The sequence below is a fragment of the Amblyomma mixtum genome, chromosome 1 (genome assembly GCF_055824585.1).
Source record: "Amblyomma mixtum isolate Tamu chromosome 1, ASM5582458v1, whole genome shotgun sequence".
NCBI lineage: Eukaryota > Metazoa > Arthropoda > Arachnida > Ixodida > Ixodidae > Amblyomma > Amblyomma mixtum.
In genome coordinates, this window is record NC_143012.1 from 14,538,826 (window position 1) to 14,556,190 (window position 17,365).

General features: G+C 45.4%; 1 protein-coding gene across 1 annotated transcript; it reads right to left on the reverse strand.

Annotated features, from left to right (window-relative positions):
• Nucleotides 1–774: 774 nt before the first annotated feature.
• Nucleotides 775–11,280, reverse strand: MAGE (necdin, MAGE family member). Its single transcript, XM_089585572.1, has 9 exons — nucleotides 11,039–11,280; nucleotides 10,899–10,958; nucleotides 10,433–10,496; nucleotides 9,725–9,804; nucleotides 6,721–6,818; nucleotides 4,865–4,947; nucleotides 4,001–4,043; nucleotides 3,246–3,426; nucleotides 775–1,084 (listed from the first exon to the last, which is right to left on the reverse strand). The coding sequence occupies exons 1-9, from the start codon at nucleotides 11,123–11,125 to the stop codon at nucleotides 1,022–1,024; spliced, it is 759 nt and encodes a 252-aa protein (XP_089441698.1). The 5' UTR covers nucleotides 11,126–11,280; the 3' UTR covers nucleotides 775–1,021.
• Between the last annotated feature and the right edge of the window lie 6,085 nt (nucleotides 11,281–17,365).

Below are 17,365 nucleotides of genomic sequence, written 5' to 3' on the forward strand. Positions count from 1 at the left end.
CCTTACAAAATGTCCAAATTCAGTCAATAATGACCAGCTATGAAATAAAACAATCTGCTGTATGAAGTCACAGTATGACTAGTCCCAAAACGAAGTACTTAAAGGTGCACTGAAGAGGAATCTGAACTCGTCTTTTTGCCGCGGGAACTCAACCTACTCGTTCCGAGCATTCTTAGAAACATCGATTTATTGCCCTGTGTGGCCGATTTCCCTAATTAAATCGAATTAACGTCCGGCTCCCGCCTTTTTTTTTTAATTCTGCCTCGTACGGTGGGCGGAGTCGACCGACACGGGGAGTGCCTTTCAGCCAGCTCCGTGGAGGCTTTGCTTTCGCTTCATTTTGTTTTTTAGGTCTCCGTGAATAAATAGTTTGATTTGCAGATAATATAACCGCAAAATAAGCCCGCAGAAATAAAAATACGCGGGGACTATTTCCTTCTATGGACTACTACGTATTACTCCGCCGATGGCAGAGCGGCAAGCCGCCACTGGACTGGGTGAAAGGCACTCCCCGCGTCGGTCGACTCCGCCCACCGTACGAGGCAGAATTCAAAAAATAAAGGCGGGAGCCGGACGTTAATTCGATTTAATTAGAGAAATCGGCCACACCGGGCAATAAGTCGCAGTTTCTAAGAATGCTAGGAACGTGTAGATCGAGTTCCCGCGGCAAAAAGACGAGTTCAGATTCCTCTTCAGTGCACCTTTAAAGTAAAGGTGGAGGTTAAGGCATGCATATATTTAGGCACTTGGGGAACACAAGAAGCGCTTCAAAGAATCCAAGCGTTCTGCGAAGCCCAGCTTGAGAACCCCTAATATCAGCAAGTGTCCGCATTTACATCCAAGCACAGAGAATATGGCATGCATTTTCTTGAAAACAACAGTTTAATAATTACACTTGCCAAGTACACAACTTGGCTGGCGCTTTATGTCTGGCGCATCCATCACAAAGCGCCCCTGCATGGTGAAAACGAATCCATGTGCCGTATGGAATTATCATGAGTGATGTGTTCCTTCCTCACGTCTACTCCGAGCGAGCAACTTCTTCAAAAACTGTCCGCCAGTCCTCCGGCTGCTGCCCCATGATCTGAAAAAAAAAAAAAAAAAAACAAGCACCACTTGTCATTCCCAAAGTCCCCACACTTCTGTCAGTGAACAGCTTCGGTGACAACATCCTGTCTACTCACATAATTAGAATGGCGAGGTGACGCTGCCATGCCGGCCACGTCGCTCTAAACAAATGTCACTGCCAATACGAAGCCAACTTGATAACAACCTCCCCTTCCCAAAACACACCCCCACACCAGTGGGAACGGTCAGCACAAGCCAAATAGGCATGATGGGAGATAACAATGATATAATGGAAATAAATAACGGCAGCAATGGCTACACCACAGAATACACCTCCCTTAGGAATTCAAAGGTCATAACGCGCAATGTACTGTATATTGCCACATATTAGTCGACCTTTTTTCCTTCTACAAAAACAATTCGAAATTGAGGAGCCAACAATACAAGCGGTGGCAACCTTCATGCAGGGTCTAACAGAGTTTCGCCCCGATCCGTGGGTAGTATGCGCCCCAAGCCAGTGCCCACTCCAAGCAGGACACATGGAGCTCCATGTGTTAAAAAAAAAGAGAAAAAAAGAAGTCGTTAGTTTGTTTGTAAATTGTTTCCAACTAAAAAAAAAGGTTGCTTTCCCAGACGAACAGTAGTGAAAGCAAACTTCAGGTAATCACCGGTGTGCGCCAGAATCCGAAACTAGTACCAAACCGTCTGAACTTCGGTTTGCCGGTGGTCAACTCAGGGTAGGGGGTAAACTTGGGAGTGAAAAGTAGGCGTAGCGCCCATAGGAATACATGCAAGCAAAAGTTTTCAAAGCGGTTTTCTGACTTCACAGTGAAACTATGATGTCGTCCCTTCATGAAGAATAAACCATGTTATAATCCTACAACAGATTCAGAAAGCATAAAGAGTGATTTCAAAGGCGATGTACCTTTAAAGCACCTACACATGGGAATGACTCCCAGCCGGGGGTGTGGAAGAGGAGCATGGATGAAGGCGGCCGATCGTTAACAGTTGGCCAGTGCTTTGAAGAAGAGTGCGACAAAGTATGGTGCGTTATTTCGAAGCTACCTTTTTATAATGCCAAAATAAATGTGTGCTGTGAAGCTGGACATACGCCCAAAAGGCACTCTATCCTCTGGGCATTCCCCCGAATTTCACGAGCTTCTCGTGTAGTCCAACATGCTCTTGAGTGCGCTACATTTGCTTAGTGAAACAGTCGTACAAATTAGACAGCCTAGACAGCATTACCTGAAAAAGCAGTTCTCAAACGCCATGACAAGAGCACGAAAGAGAACCACGCACTGCACACCAGACGGTACCATAGACAACACACTGGCCGCCTCTGAAGCCAGCGCCACCTATGTGCGCGAGCAGTTCGTTTATCGTGTTGTTTGAGGGCTGTCTTCAATGCAAACTTTGCGCTCGAATGGTAGTATTCGTGACGGAATGAAGCATGCATGGCAGATATGTCAGACTGCAAGAGAAGCTTGCGCGATTCAGGGAAACACCTAACAGACAGAGCGTCTTTTTGGGTACGCCTGGCTTCACAACACATATTTATTGTGGCGTTTTACAAAGATGGCTTCAAAATGACACAACATACTTCATCACACTCTTCTTCAACGCACTCACTAACTGTTAACGAACAGCCCCCTCAAATCGCTGTCCCTTTTCACACAAGGCAGATGCTCTATACTTTAGCATAGAGGTGCGCAAACAGTATTGCAGAACGGACGACGCAGGACAACAAGCGCAATAGTGGTGTTTGCGCACCCCTATGTTAAGATCAACAACCAACCAGCCCCCTTTAAAGCTTTGCTCTACATTTATACCATCACTACTCTGCTTCTGTTCTTCTGATCAGCTGCTAAGTGTGTAATTCTCCTGCACCAATGGGGTCACACTCTTTCATAAATTCAGCTCTTATCACACCATCTGTGCTGCAGTCCATAATGAGTGCAACAGTACAATGCGTAATAGAGGCACCAGGGCTATAAAGGATGCTAGATATCTATTACAAAAGCGGCAGTGGTCAACCCTATACTAAATACTCAGTATGATCTCAGCGACCGACAGTCATAGCTTTGTACTCAACATCTACTTCAAATGCGTCTTATGGTCACCCACTCGAAACCCATTGGATGCTGCTTTCGAGCATTCATATATTTAAAAAGAAATACCTTGCAGAACACTTTCAGCAGAGCTTCCTTGGATGCCTCCTTGTGGGCTCGTGCCCCCCACTGGTATTCATACTCAACTGGGTCACACGTCCCGGGAATGGGCGAAAACTTGAGGTATGCTTCGCTGACGAGCTCTGTTTTGATCATCGCACCAACGTTGCCAAACGTGGGATCATTGGTACTGCAAGACAAAAAAAAAGTACATTAGGTATGCACAACTGAACTGACAGAAATCGAGAGACTAAATTCAATGATGCAAATGTAAAAAGTTCCAGAATACAGAAAACTGCTATAACTAAGAACTTTCATAACTTCTGACATCACACCTTTAATCCATCTTACTGCCCGAAACTACGATTGGAAAAGTGTAGTTAAGGCCATAACTTTTCCACACATAGTTCGAACCGAACACCTGACATGCAAATTAAGTCTTTCCATTACTTGCACAGCATTCCTTCCAGCACTAAAGCTTTTCAGATGGGACTCTGTAATGGGCAACCAAGACAAACCACTTTAATGGGCACATTTGGGTCTAGTTAGATTTTGTATGCTAATCATTCACTGCTGGTACTAGCAGATTTACAAACAAGAGACCACCAATCTCAGTGCCCATACAAACTGCACTGATATACAGAGCCCTCCACTGTATAATGAGGATACAACAACTGAGAGTGTGCGAGCACTTTGAATCAATGGCTCGCTCGAAAAAAACACATTTCGCAATCCAACATAATATAAAAATAAAAGGAACTCACTCTGGAGCAAGGCCAAGCGGCTTCAACATTTTCCAGAGTTTATCTAAATCCAGAACAAGGTAAAGCAGGGAAGAATCTCAGATTTGAATGCATATTATACACTTTTTCCCAGAAGATGGCAGTTTGGAAGCTGCAATGTGTTTCAACTAAAATTGCATGCAAACGGCTCACACCTACAAAAATCAAATAGAACAGATAGAACACACTTTTACTGTCCCTGACTACAGATGCCTTATTAGTGCAGCTCCACACATGCAACAATCTTAACAATATGTTAGACACAGTGATAAAAAAAATTATATACTGGCATGAAGCTTTGCAATGTTTGTTTGTTTATGCTCGAGGCTGCTGGCGTATGACTATCTATTTATTTATTTATTTATTATTCCTCAAAGGTCCCTTTCGGGACATTACATGAGGGGTGGGGATAACACGGCAAAACAAAAATATTATACTATCACTTTGTTTCTGAGGCAAGATGCAACAAGATTTATCTCAAACGACTGCAGCTGTGGGGAACTGCTTCTACGTTATTCGAGATTGTGGTTTCTTTAAACTGAACGCAGCCGAGAGCAGCAGTGATACTAGTCCTGGACGACTGCTGAGCACGCATGCAGCTGTTTGAGACAGGCAGAAAGAAGTACCGCATGTCTCATTACGGCTTCACCACAGGATTCATAACTTTCACTGCTTTCAAAATAAAAAAAGAATGAGGGTTGCAGCAAGCACGAAAGGGGTGCTGAGTGGCACAAGATAGGCAACTCTCTTCGTATGATGCAAATCAGGATGCTGATGGACCCTAAATACAACCTGGAATATATGTGCTTGAAAAGAGGCCCACAGCAAAGAAAAAGGGATACAAACCTTCAGCAATGGCACCATCGCTCATAAGAATCAGGGTCAGGACGGTGATTATGAGCCCCTGTTTTGCACGTTCCTTCTCACTTCTGAAAAACCAGGCAAGAGAGGGCACACCAGCGAGCCCATCAATCGCAATTCTGCATTGCAGCCACATAGGAAGGGGCAAGCAGGATGTGTTTCACAAGCTGATTGGTTGAATCACTGGGTGGCTTGTTGATTGATCTGATAGACTGACTGAACAGTTGACTAATTTTTACATGCCGAAGAAACACCGCAGGCTATGATGCATGCTCTGGTGAAGGGTTTTGGATAAATTTTGACCCCATGGGGTCGGTTTAACGTGGACCAAAATTTCAGCACAAGCACACTTTTTTTCCTTGCACCGCCATTGAAATGCTGTCACTGTGGCCAGGATCAAACCCGCAACCTTGGACTTAACCGGATGCAACAACCACAGTGCCATCATGGTAGGTACAAGAGAGATTCTTGTTCGATTTTAGTTTTTTAAAATGAGTAGAAAGCAGCCTCACGACAAGAAACTCTGTAGTACGGCATATTGGACCAGTTGGCTAACATGCAACTTGCTGTTTTAGCGCAGCAAAGGCGAACAACATGAGGGAATAGTGCCCATGTCGTCTATTCTTTCCTGTCCTTCACCTTCGTTATGCTAAATCAGAAAGAAAAAAACTCTGGATGAAAAATTCGGCAAGCAGCCTTTAAAATTCAGAATACAGCTTCAAACCTGCCTCTATTCAATGCCAAGCACATAGTCAATACTGCACCATGCAGGGCTTCATTTTTAATGTGAGAGAACAAGCACTGACTCAAAAAAATAAAAAGAGAGCCTAGGATCATTTTGGCAGCCAATTGCAGTCGAAGTAAGATAAATAACGGGCACAGATCAAAAACGAGTGAAAATAGCAAATTTAAATAATAAAAAAACGATGACAAGTTTAATCGCAAATTTCATTATTATCTGCAGGCATCTTAAGAGCTATGCTACACCACAGTAGCAATCCCAATCTCAGAAATGCCGGAACTCAAAACGAAGAAAGGAATTGACTGGCTGGTTTCTCAACCTTGGTGAAAAGCCCTTTGTGGTATGGTATGCTATGCGGGGATTAACACCCCTAAACCACACATGGGCAATGAGAGATGCTGTAGTGAAGGACTTCGGATTTAGGCACCCTGGACTTCTACAATGTGTGCTGACATCACACAGTGCACTGGAAATTTTTGCATTTCGTCTCCATCGAAATGCAGCTGTCAAGGCCTGTTTTCAACACCAACGGAAAGCAGTACAGTGATAAGAAAATAACAGACACAAGCAAAGTGCCACAAACCAGTCAGTGTCACATTGCTTGTCTAACCTGTTTTCCCCTCGACATATTTTCTGCACTTTTTATCAGTGTAAGCCTGAAGTGACTAGCATTAGACGCATCGAACGAAGGGTGACACAAAAGCAAAACTTGAAAGCTAGTTCATTAACAGTCCACTTTAAATAACACAGTCGAACCACGCTATAATGAAATGGGTTACAATGAAATAATGGGTACAACGAAGGAATGACAACCCCCTTGGAAGCTCTCAACACAGACAATAATGAAGCTATGGCTGTAAAGAAGTAATCGCTGGACTCGTTCAACTTTGTTATAGCGAGGTTCAACAGTGCCTGCCTCAGCAGCAGTCAGCCCTGGAATCCTGACAAACTTGGAATGATGGCCCATTGCTATGGGCAGCTGTGTACGTCAACAGTGTCCTCGTGCATACCCAAGCATGCCACGTAAAAGCCACCAAAGCAGCGCCTTAGGGAACATTACCAGGTTGCAACTCTCAATGACCACAATGAGATGGCTTACCGCTGCAGAAAATCACTATGCTCCGAAAGATCCAATTTGTTGACTAGTATAACTGAACCTTGCTTGTCATCAAGGTCCACTAATTCGTAACCAAACACCTGCAAAGCAAAAAAAAAGTAAGGCCATCAGTTAAAAGCATCCCCAGAAACAAAAAGAAGAGGCTAGCAGAGCTTTTGTTTAAAAAGCTCGAAAGTGCAAAAATGTCTGACTAATGGTATTTCGAGACAAGGAGAGCGTTACCACAAAGCCTTGCTTTAGATGCAGCAAAAACTAAAAAAAAAATATGCAGCAATGTCTGTGAACGCTGGCTGAGACTACTGTAGAAAAAATTACGAGGAACTTTAGCGGCTAAAGTGGTGAAAGGCGAAAGCCTGAGTGCTGCATTCTGCTACGCGATTGTTCACTGCACATTTTGTTGGTGCATCAATTAACTGCTAATTAATGACGCTTAATCTTCGCCTTTAGGAGTGGAACACGACAGCGTGTTGTAGCGCTGCCACGGAGTCCAAGGAAGGCCACCACCCGTTCAGCGCGATGATGTGTTGCCCTTTGAACTCAACGCTTTTTGAGGAAAGGAAATGGGGCTGTAATTCTCTGTCATCTAGGTGGACACCTGAGCCACACTGTACAGGAAGGGAGGAAGTGTGAGTGAAAGAAGAAAGAGGGGCAGTAATGAAGAAAATGAAAATTGTATCGACAGTAAATTGGTTTTTGAGGAAAAGAAATGTATCTGTCTCTCATATCTCGGTGGACACCTAAACCTCACTGGGAAGAGAGGAAGATGGGAGTGAACGAAGACACCTTATTCACTAGACGCACCTTTGTTCATTCCAAACCATCGTGCTGGAATGGCGGAGTGGTAGGGTGCTCGACTCGCACTCTGGAGACCGGGGTTCGATTCCCAAGCTCGGCCAATTTCTTACTGGGTTTTATTTATTTATCTGGTCTGACTAGAAAGGTTAATTCGACTAATTGGTTAAGTAAGCAATTAACTGAACTCAGTTAAACTTACTTTGAGCATCACTATACAATCCCTTTAATTGGTTGCATGGTTACTAGCCAAAGTACAATTGGCCCCGTTTGAAATTCGCGCACTGTGACGTCACGAACGTTTCGACCAATTGAAAAGCGTGACATTTCTGTCGACAGCTCCTGCTTACAACGACGAGGCATTAAAGGCTTCCGCCTCAAAACATGCACCCTTCCTCCTCTCAGAACGCCCTCTACGAGCCTGCATTAAACAAAATCATGTTTCATCGGAACTGATGCTTCCAGCATCGTTGCGCAGTACAGTGATACTCCAACGTAGCCGTGGCTTGGTGACATTCCACTGACCAAAGCGACCCTGTGCAGTTCACTGTCACCTGACTGTCAATGTGTTCAACAGCACCCGACATAATCAGACCGTGCCACCGCATAGTTTTTGTTTCGTGCAATAGGAGTTATTCTTCGGGCATATGATAGCCATAGGCCATTTTCAGCTTTAGTGCAGAAAAATTTGCACAATTCTTTAAGCACGAACAGACTGTTCCCTTTCATATTTGAGCTAACTGTACATACCCGAGAAAATTTTGATCAAAGATTGTTTGGTGGTGAACACCAAAACGTGACAACAATACATGCGCATCTGTTGTTTGGGCATGGTCATCACCACTGTTTATATATCGCCCGCTCAGAAGTCACCAGTGACCTGTTGCTATCCTTGCCATTAAAGGGACACTGAGGAGAGCACTATTAATATTTTTTTTATAGTAAAATCCGATAGTTCGACATGTCATGGCTTTGTTGCCACTTGGCCGGCAGCGAAAGATGCATGTATTTCTAAGAAATTTGGATTCGAAGTTGAAAAGTTTTTCCTGCCGCTCTGATTCAAACTTGGGATTCTCCTATGACGACACAGGACTAAGTGACGTGACACATGACGTGCGCATGACGTACCGCAGACTCCGTGATTTCTGGCAGCCAGCAGTGCGGCTATGGTGGCTAGCATAATGCGGCCTAGCAGCAGCCGAAAAGAAAGCTACCGCCGGCCGCACGTTGAAGGCATCTATCGGCTATTGCGGCCGTCGCTACTGTCGCTTCGATTACGTTTGCACTGGCGTTTTGCCAGCGTTACGATGGATCTCGTTCTCGAAGTCAACAACGAAGTTCTCACAAATAGACACTTTTAGCATACCGTGTACCTTGTTACCGCTAGCGGAATACCGGGAGCCCGCCTACCGCCGGAAAACAGGCGCTGATTGGTCCCGATGCTTCAGGAGCGCGCGTAGTTGCCGGGCACGTGGCGCCATCTGGCGAGGTCAAGGACATTTGCGCATGCATTGGCTGCGCCTCAGGGATTTCTGGCTTCTCGGGTCCTAGAGTTGCTAGAACCATTGGTTCTAGCAACACTGCTTTGTCCTATGACGACATCACGCTTGTACTTGCGAGTTTGGCCTGTGGCGGCGATACCTGTATTTTGGTTCTTGCTCTTTTCTACGTTACAAGAGCTTTGTTGTCAGTATGAGTGGCGTTTTTGTAATCAGGAGCTGGTATTCTGTCAATACAAGCCAACTTCAATTTCTCCTCAGTGTCCCTTTAAATCTCGCATTTTTGCAGCGAAGCTCTTCTGCCAGATTACTCTATCAACCACCAGGTCACAATGATTATAGCCCATCCTTTCGGAGTCACAAACATCTGCTGAAAGTTGGCAATGATTTGAAACACCTGAAATGGATGCTACCCTGTCTGACGTCAACTACACAACATCTTGACGGCATAATTACTGAATGTGCTTCTCATCTGGTCTGGTATTATCACTGAACTGGGTGGGTGATGTGTATATACTGAAGCTGAAAGAGAAGTTTAAGAAGTAGATAGGGCAGGCTGGTTTGTAAACATGAGTACCAGTTCACAATCTTACTGTGCTGAACTGAAAATAGAAATGTGCTAACGCAATTAGAGCAATGGTTACAAGAGAACACAGCCAAACACTACAAGAACAGGAATAGCTCGTTGTGCTTACATGCTCAAGTTTCTCCTTGGCTTTGGTAAGAACAGTACGCATTATTTTTCCGTTGTTCTGGAGCACGTGCTTCCTGATGTCTGCAAAAGTTCGACATATTCAATGCACTGCTTACAAACTCATGCTTTGCATGTTCAAACAAGAAAACCAAGGGAAGAAAACGCCACAATGAACACAGTTAAGCTTTCAGACCACATCAATGCCAACAACTACAAAATTATAAGCAAAACACAAATTGGTTGGTTTTTGGTTTATGGGGTTTAACGTCCCAAAGCGACTCAGGCTATGAGAGAGACCGTAGTGAAGGGCTCAGGAAATTTCGACCACCTGGGGTTCTTTAACGTGCACTGACATCGCATAGTACACGGGCCTCTAGAATTTCTCCTCCAAAGAAATTCAGCCGCCGCGGCCGGGATCGAACCCGCGCCTTTCGGGTCAGCAGCCGAGCACCATAACCATTGAGCCACTAGCTGCGACGGCCAAAACACAAATTGCATGGTGCTAGTCCACCCTTTGCTTAGACTGTCTTTACACCAAACAATGCTTGGCAATTCAAGGTTCTTAGGAACAGACAAAAAAAAAAAACTCCTGCACCTTTGTGCCACGTGGAAATCACACAAAGATGCTTACAGCCCATCACATGCTCATTAAAAAAGTTCATGGGACACTGTTATGTCATCAAAGAGCGAATACTTGTCACATGCTTACCATTTTTCTTTATGGCTTTTTTGTGTTGGTCCGAGATCAAGAGGTAGAAGACAGTGTCGTTGACCTTGAGAAGGAAAAAAAAGGGAAAATTACGTGGCACGCAGTTCTTTTTGAAGAGTCGAAAAAGATCGGTCTTCCGATCGAAACAAAATATATTTCCTTTAACGAAGCGTATACTTCGCTATATACTCCTTTAAGTGTGTGTATGTGTGCGTGTGTGTGTGTGCGTGTTACCGAATAACACGAATAAACTACCTACCCTACTGCCTACGCGGCAATGCACGGAGTTTGAAGTTTATGTTACGCTTTCTTTAAGATGGGTGGTTTGTTTGTTATTCAGGCGATCTACGCAGTGAGGATGCACAGGTTAGCGAAACTCTAACGTGCTAAGTCTTACTATGCATTTAAAAACGCGTAATAAAAAATGACACACAAATGAATATATGGTCGTGCAAAATACGCTTACCAAGCGGTCAAGTTCTTCGTCCATCACATCAGTCGTACTGCTCTGAGAGCTCCCGCTTCGCTGAAAGTTGGAAGCGGATGACGGTCAGACAGAACAGGCCACAAACAAGAAACACAATATGCATATGCCAAACTTCGTACCTGTGAAGGGCCCCCTGCCGCACATGAAGGCCTCGGGAAGTTTAGTGTCCCTTGAACAAGCTTAGCGCGCTTCTTGCGTTCTGCCATCTTAAGCTGACAAAGAACAGCACCTAAATGGGGCGGACGTGCGCTGGAAAAGATGAAGAGACCACTTCAACGCAAACGAACGCCACAACTACTGCAGACTGTAGCACAACAAACAATTTCGCGCGAAGCGTTTTCGAGAAAGAATGAGCTGGCTAAGCTTGGATTAGCTCTGGATACTTTTTTAACTCCGAAACCGAAATCGAAACTTGTGAAGTATGCAAAGTGAAAAGTATTTTTTTTTTTTTTAAGTTTCGTGTCGTTTTCATTTATCAACTTTCACTTAATAACTAAGTGAATAGCAAAACTATGCAATGAAAGGAGGGCATGCTCTAAGTTAGGTTATACTAAAGTGACCATATTCTTCTGACCCCAAAGCGGGACATTAAGGGGGGGGGGGGGGGGGGGGGGGGGGGCATGTTCTTGCCTGAAAAGCTTCTTCAGTACAATGGAAGACGCAGCAGCTGACATATGCCGCTTGTGCTTCACGGTGCCTATGTGTTTTAAAATTTCAAGACGTCCAATGTGGGCGATGGAAAAGTCTCTTCCACATTTCTCGCAGCGGACATCGTACTCCGATTTCACTTTCTTCAGGAATAGGAACTCCTAACCCAGTTCTCCGTTGAACTTGCACTTCCATTCAGGCATTTTCATTGGTGCGACAAAGAAGCATTAAACCAAACAAACGCAAGCACGCGGAGGGAACAGCGCGGACAAACGCATAACTATAGCATAGGCAAACAATTTTGTACCCGGATTTAACTTCGGCTCACTAGCTAGCCAACACTCTAAATGTTTTTTTGGCTATATCTAGCTGTAGTTCGAGAAAAGGACGAGAAAAGACGCGACTCGCAATTGCGAGCGCTTTTCCGCGAGCCGCCTGGCAATGGCTTGTTTTTGCCATTATTTAGGCTGGTTGGTGGAGCTAAACAGACCGGGTGTAGCCAGTGTAGCGAAGGCGGGACAAAACGCCGTCCCACAAGCATGCTGGCGGGACAGCAGGACCAGGCCCACAAAAGAGGGACATGTCCCGCCTGAATCGGGACGTCTGGTCACTTTAGGTTATACCGTCTCTTTCGTCGCACAGAGCGACTGCTAAGGCAAGAGAGGCGACGGGCCAAACAGGACAAAGAAATGAAAAAAAAGCAGCAGCGTTACTACGATAAGCCAAACAGATAGCATCTATATAGCATCCATGGAGGGAAACAACGCTCGAACAAATGGACGAAACAGCAAGAGCACGATGGAACACATATCGAATATGCATTGTCGGACGGCCACGCCACCCTCGAGCTAAAGAGCTCCCACGGTGACAATGAACCGACAACCTCGACGAGCCGAGATGCCATAGGAAGCGTAAGAGGGTTCCAGCACGCTGCCTCGCTACCTAACGGCCAACCACGTTCTTCGTGGTCCCTTTCTGTGTAACAGAAATTTCCTACGTTCACTGCTGTGGTCGAAAATGACGCTGCAGTGAGCACTGTCAAGGTTAGGTTACATATGCACGTAACTTGAATACCCCGAAAGTAGAAGACTAGAAAGCCGCCGTCGTAGAACAATTGGTAGTGCCCCGCACGCGACATGCAGAGGTCGTCGGTTCGGATTCAACCGGCGGAATATTTTTCTTTTACTTTTTAATTGGTGAGTGGCGACACCACGGGGTTAACCCGAGCATCCGCAGGGACATCCCCGCAGGGGGATGATGGTAAACAATGCGTCACCACGGACCCGAGCATCCGCGCTTAGCCGTGCGTGGCATCGCCGTGTCCGGGGAAAAGGGGATCCTGGTGGTTGAGCCGATGCCGAGCGTTTGGACCCTTAAGGCCCCTCGGCGGAGGCAACACACCACTTTGGCCCCAGCTTCCTGTAGACGGCACCTCCGGCCTGACCCGACCGGGGGAAATCGGCAGTCGCCTTTTCCTGTCTGCTCCTCTATCTTTCACTTTCCTATTTCCTTTCTAACAACTTTCCTGTATCCTCCTCTCTTCTGTTTTTTTTCCTCTCTTTCCTGGCGGCGAGGGTTAACCGTGTGTGACCAACTACCCTGAGTTGAGTCATATTAGGTTATAGTTAAGGCGTACAGCTGGCGTGGACAGGACTTGCTTGCAAGTTCCTGTAGCGTCCCCTTGTTGGACTCCATGGTGGGTGGCTGGCACCATGACCGAAAAACATCAATTTTTTATGGCTCCCCCCCTTTCAAAACCTGATCGCTCTCTTAAAAGAGTGCGGAACGAAGCAGAGAACTTTTTTTCCAAAAAGAAACCAACATTTGCCAAATTCCATGTCGTCCACAGTGAAGTTCAAGATAAACAGGCCAGAATTCTATCCCCCTTCATGGTATCGAAATGCTTAACAGAAGCTTTGGGCCCCGGCTTACAAAGTATCCAAAATGACCAGTGGCGATTTATTGCTGGAACTCCGAGAAAATGTCCAAACCACCAAACTCTGTAACATAGTGTCTATTGGGGACACACCTGTCTCCATCACTGCACACCGATCACTCAATACTGTCCGTGGCGTCATCTCAGAAAATGATTTTCTACACCTTACCGAGAAAGAAATGCTGGAAGGGCTTTCCGAGCAAAATGTCATTGATGTATATCGAATCAAGATCCGCAAGGACAACAAAGAAGTAGATACCAAACATCTGGTTCTGACTTTCAACACATGCAGATTGCCTGAAACAATCGACGTTGGATATCTTAAAGTAAATGTAAGGCACTACATCCCTAACCCCCGAAGGTGCTTTAACTGTCAGAGGTTTGGCCACGGCTCACAGAGTTGCCGCGGCCGCAAAACTTGCGCGAAATGCGCGTCAAAGGACCACCATTCTGAGGAATGCGACGCAGCTCTACGCTGCGCTAACTGCGAAGGCGACCACGCTGCGTACTCCAGGGCGTGTCCGTCCTGGAAAAAGGAGAAAGAAATCATCACCATTAAGACCAAAGAAAACATTTCATTCAAAGAAGCCAGAAGGCGTTTTGCACTGACAAATACATTCTCTTTCACAGCCAAACCAAACTATGCTGACGTGGCGCGCAGGGGCGGTGCACCACGCAGCACTCCGGCATCTGCCGCGGCCACTCCCACCGCGCCTGTGGCAGTGCCATCAACGCCCCAGGCAGAGACAGCGAAGGCTGCTCTGCAAACTCCAAGCCAGGGAGTGCCGGCCCACGGGTCAGCATCCCGCAGGACTTCCCCCCCTCGGGGGAGGCCCGACACCAACACATCCGCGGCTTCGCGGTCCTCCAGCACCTCTGGTGAGGTGATGGATACAACTACCACTCCGCCCGCTTTGCAGCGGCGGACCGGCTCTCACGAGCGAAGAAAAGATAGAACCCCGGTAACGGGCCCAGAACAGTAAATTCCTTCCGTTCCATTCCCACCCAAAAAAACAAACATGATATTTGCGATTCAATGGAACTGTAGAGGAATGTTGAGGAACTACAGTGATATAACACATATTCTAGGGTCCGTGATGCCTCTAGCTCTATGTCTCCAGGAGACCAATCTTGGTCCACAACATTCAAATATCTTAAAGCATTATACAACTTTTAGGCGTGATCGCGAACATGCAAGTAGACTCTCGGGAGGCGTCGCAATCATCATCCAAAGCGGCGTCCCGGCTCAAGAAATCAAACTGAAAACAAAACTTGAGGCGGTTGCGGTTAGCGTCATCAGCTACATAACCATAACAATATGTTCTGTATATCTTCCCCCACACATCACATTAACATGCCAAGATCTAGAAGGCCTGATCGATGAACTGCCGGAGCCATTTCTGGTAGTTGGCGATTTTAACGCTCACTCTCCGTTTTGGGGAAGCGAACGCTGTGACTCTAGAGGCCAAACAATCGAAGATTTTATACTTTCGAATAATGTCTGTCTTTTAAATACGGGAAAAGCCACATATTGCTGTCCAAGCTCAGCAAAAATGAGCTCTCTCGATTTAGCCTTCGCATCACCATTACTCTTTAACGATTTTAAATGGGATGTTTTAAATGACCCCATGGGCAGCGATCACTTACCTACCATCATCAGGCTCTCATCGTCCACTCCAATCATCCCCACAAGGCCACGGCGCTGGAAAATTCAGCTCGCCGACTGGTCACTTTTTACAAAAAGTGCCACTCTGGAAAAGGAATTTTGTGACCACCTTAGCACAGATGAAATTAATGAGAAGTTTACTGAATGCATAATATCGGCCGCAACACTCGCTATACCACAAACAACAGGACTTGCACAAAAGAAACACAAAGTGTGGTGGACACAAGAATGCACATTAGCAAAAGAACAACAAAACAAAGCCTGGAGCGCTCTGCGTCGATATCCCACTGCAGAGAACTTACTTACCTTTAAGAAGACAAAAACCAGAGCGCGGTATGTGCGAAGAAATGCAGAGAAAACCTCTTGGCAGAAATATGTCTCCTCAATAAATAGTTCAATAACATCAAAGAAAAGGTGGGAAAAAGTTCGTAAATTTACTGGTGACCATACCCCTTTCACACTTCCTCTCTTGACAGCACCCGGGACACAAACATCTTTAGAAGAACAGGCCAACATATTGGGCGAGCATTTTGCTGAGATCTCAAGCTCATCCAATTACACAAGCACATTTCAGAAACACAAAGCAATAGCTGAAAAACGAAAACTCCCATCCGGAGCGGGTATACATGAAGATTACAACCAGCCTCTCACACTGCAAGAATTAAATAAGGTATTATCTTCTGGAAAAAAGACAGCACCAGGACCAGACAACGTGCACTATGCTATGCTTGCCCACCTCTCCGAGGCTGCTGTAGAGGCACTGTTAAAATTCTTTAATAAAATCTGGATAACTGGAAATATACCTGACGAGTGGAAAAAAGCAGTCATAATCCCTTTTCTCAAACCCGGAAAACCACCAACAAGTCCTAGCAGTTACAGACCAATAGCCCTCACCAGCTGCATTGCTAAATCTTTTGAAAGTGTAATAAACATTAGACTGACCTTCGTACTTGAATCTCGGCAACTATTAGATACACACCAATGTGGGTTTAAAAAAGCATGCTCGACCACAGATCACCTTGTCCGTCTAGAAAACACCATCCAGGAGGCGTTCATCCACAAGCAGCACTGTATTGGGGTCTTCTTCGACTTGGAGAAGGCCTACGATACTACGTGGAAGTTCGGCATCCTCCGTGACCTAGCAGAGCTAGGTATCCGCGGCAGGATGTTGAACTGCTTGAACTACTTCCTGGCTAACCGCACATTCCGAGTCCGCCTAGGAGCAACTCTCTCCATGACTTTCACCCAAGAGAACGGCGTACCCCAGGGGTGCATTCTAAGCACGACACTCTTCATAGTAAAAATGAATTCCTTAGCTAAAGTAATACCCAAGTCAATAATGTATTCAGTTTATGTAGATGACTTACAAATAGCATGCACATCCTCCAGCATATCAACCTGTGAGAGACAAATACAAATCACAATAAATAAACTAGGTGCTTGGGCAGACAGAAATGGGTTCAAATTTTCTCCTCAAAAAACAGTAGCTGTTCTTTTTTCATTGCGACGAGGCCTACAGGTCGATCCCAATCTATACCTGAATCACACTGCACTACCAATTAAACAAAAACACAAATTTTTAGGCCTAACTTTTGACAAGAAACTCACATTTCTACCACACATTAACAACCTTAAAAAGAAAGCTTCTCAAGCCCTCAATATTTTAAAAGTTCTCTCACGGAAGCGGTGGGGGTCCGATAGAGCAAGCCTTTTACAAATATATCGCTCTCTGGTGCGCTCCAAGCTGGACTACGGGTGCATAGTATATGGTTCGGCAAGAGCATCCTACTTAAAAAGATTAGATCCCATTCATAATCTTGGTCTGCGCCTATCATCTGGAGCATACAGAACATCACCAGTAGTTAGCCTTTACGTTGAAACTAATGAAGCCGCTCTTGAGGATCGAAGAATTGCCCTTACATGCTCATATGTCTTAAAAATCCGTTCTCTTCCGAAACATCTCTGCCATCCAGTTGTCACCAAGTGCCCATCTAAAAGATTATTCATCAACAAACCACATTCTATCAGACCATTACTACTGCGCTTTGAAGATAAATGCGAAGAGCTAACAGTACTAGATGCCCTACCGAATATTGCACAAAGGAATGAATATTTACCACCATGGTACAGCCTGCCTTCAGTATGTGACCTCACAATGACACATTTAGATAAAAAGCAAACGCCAAATGAGTACAT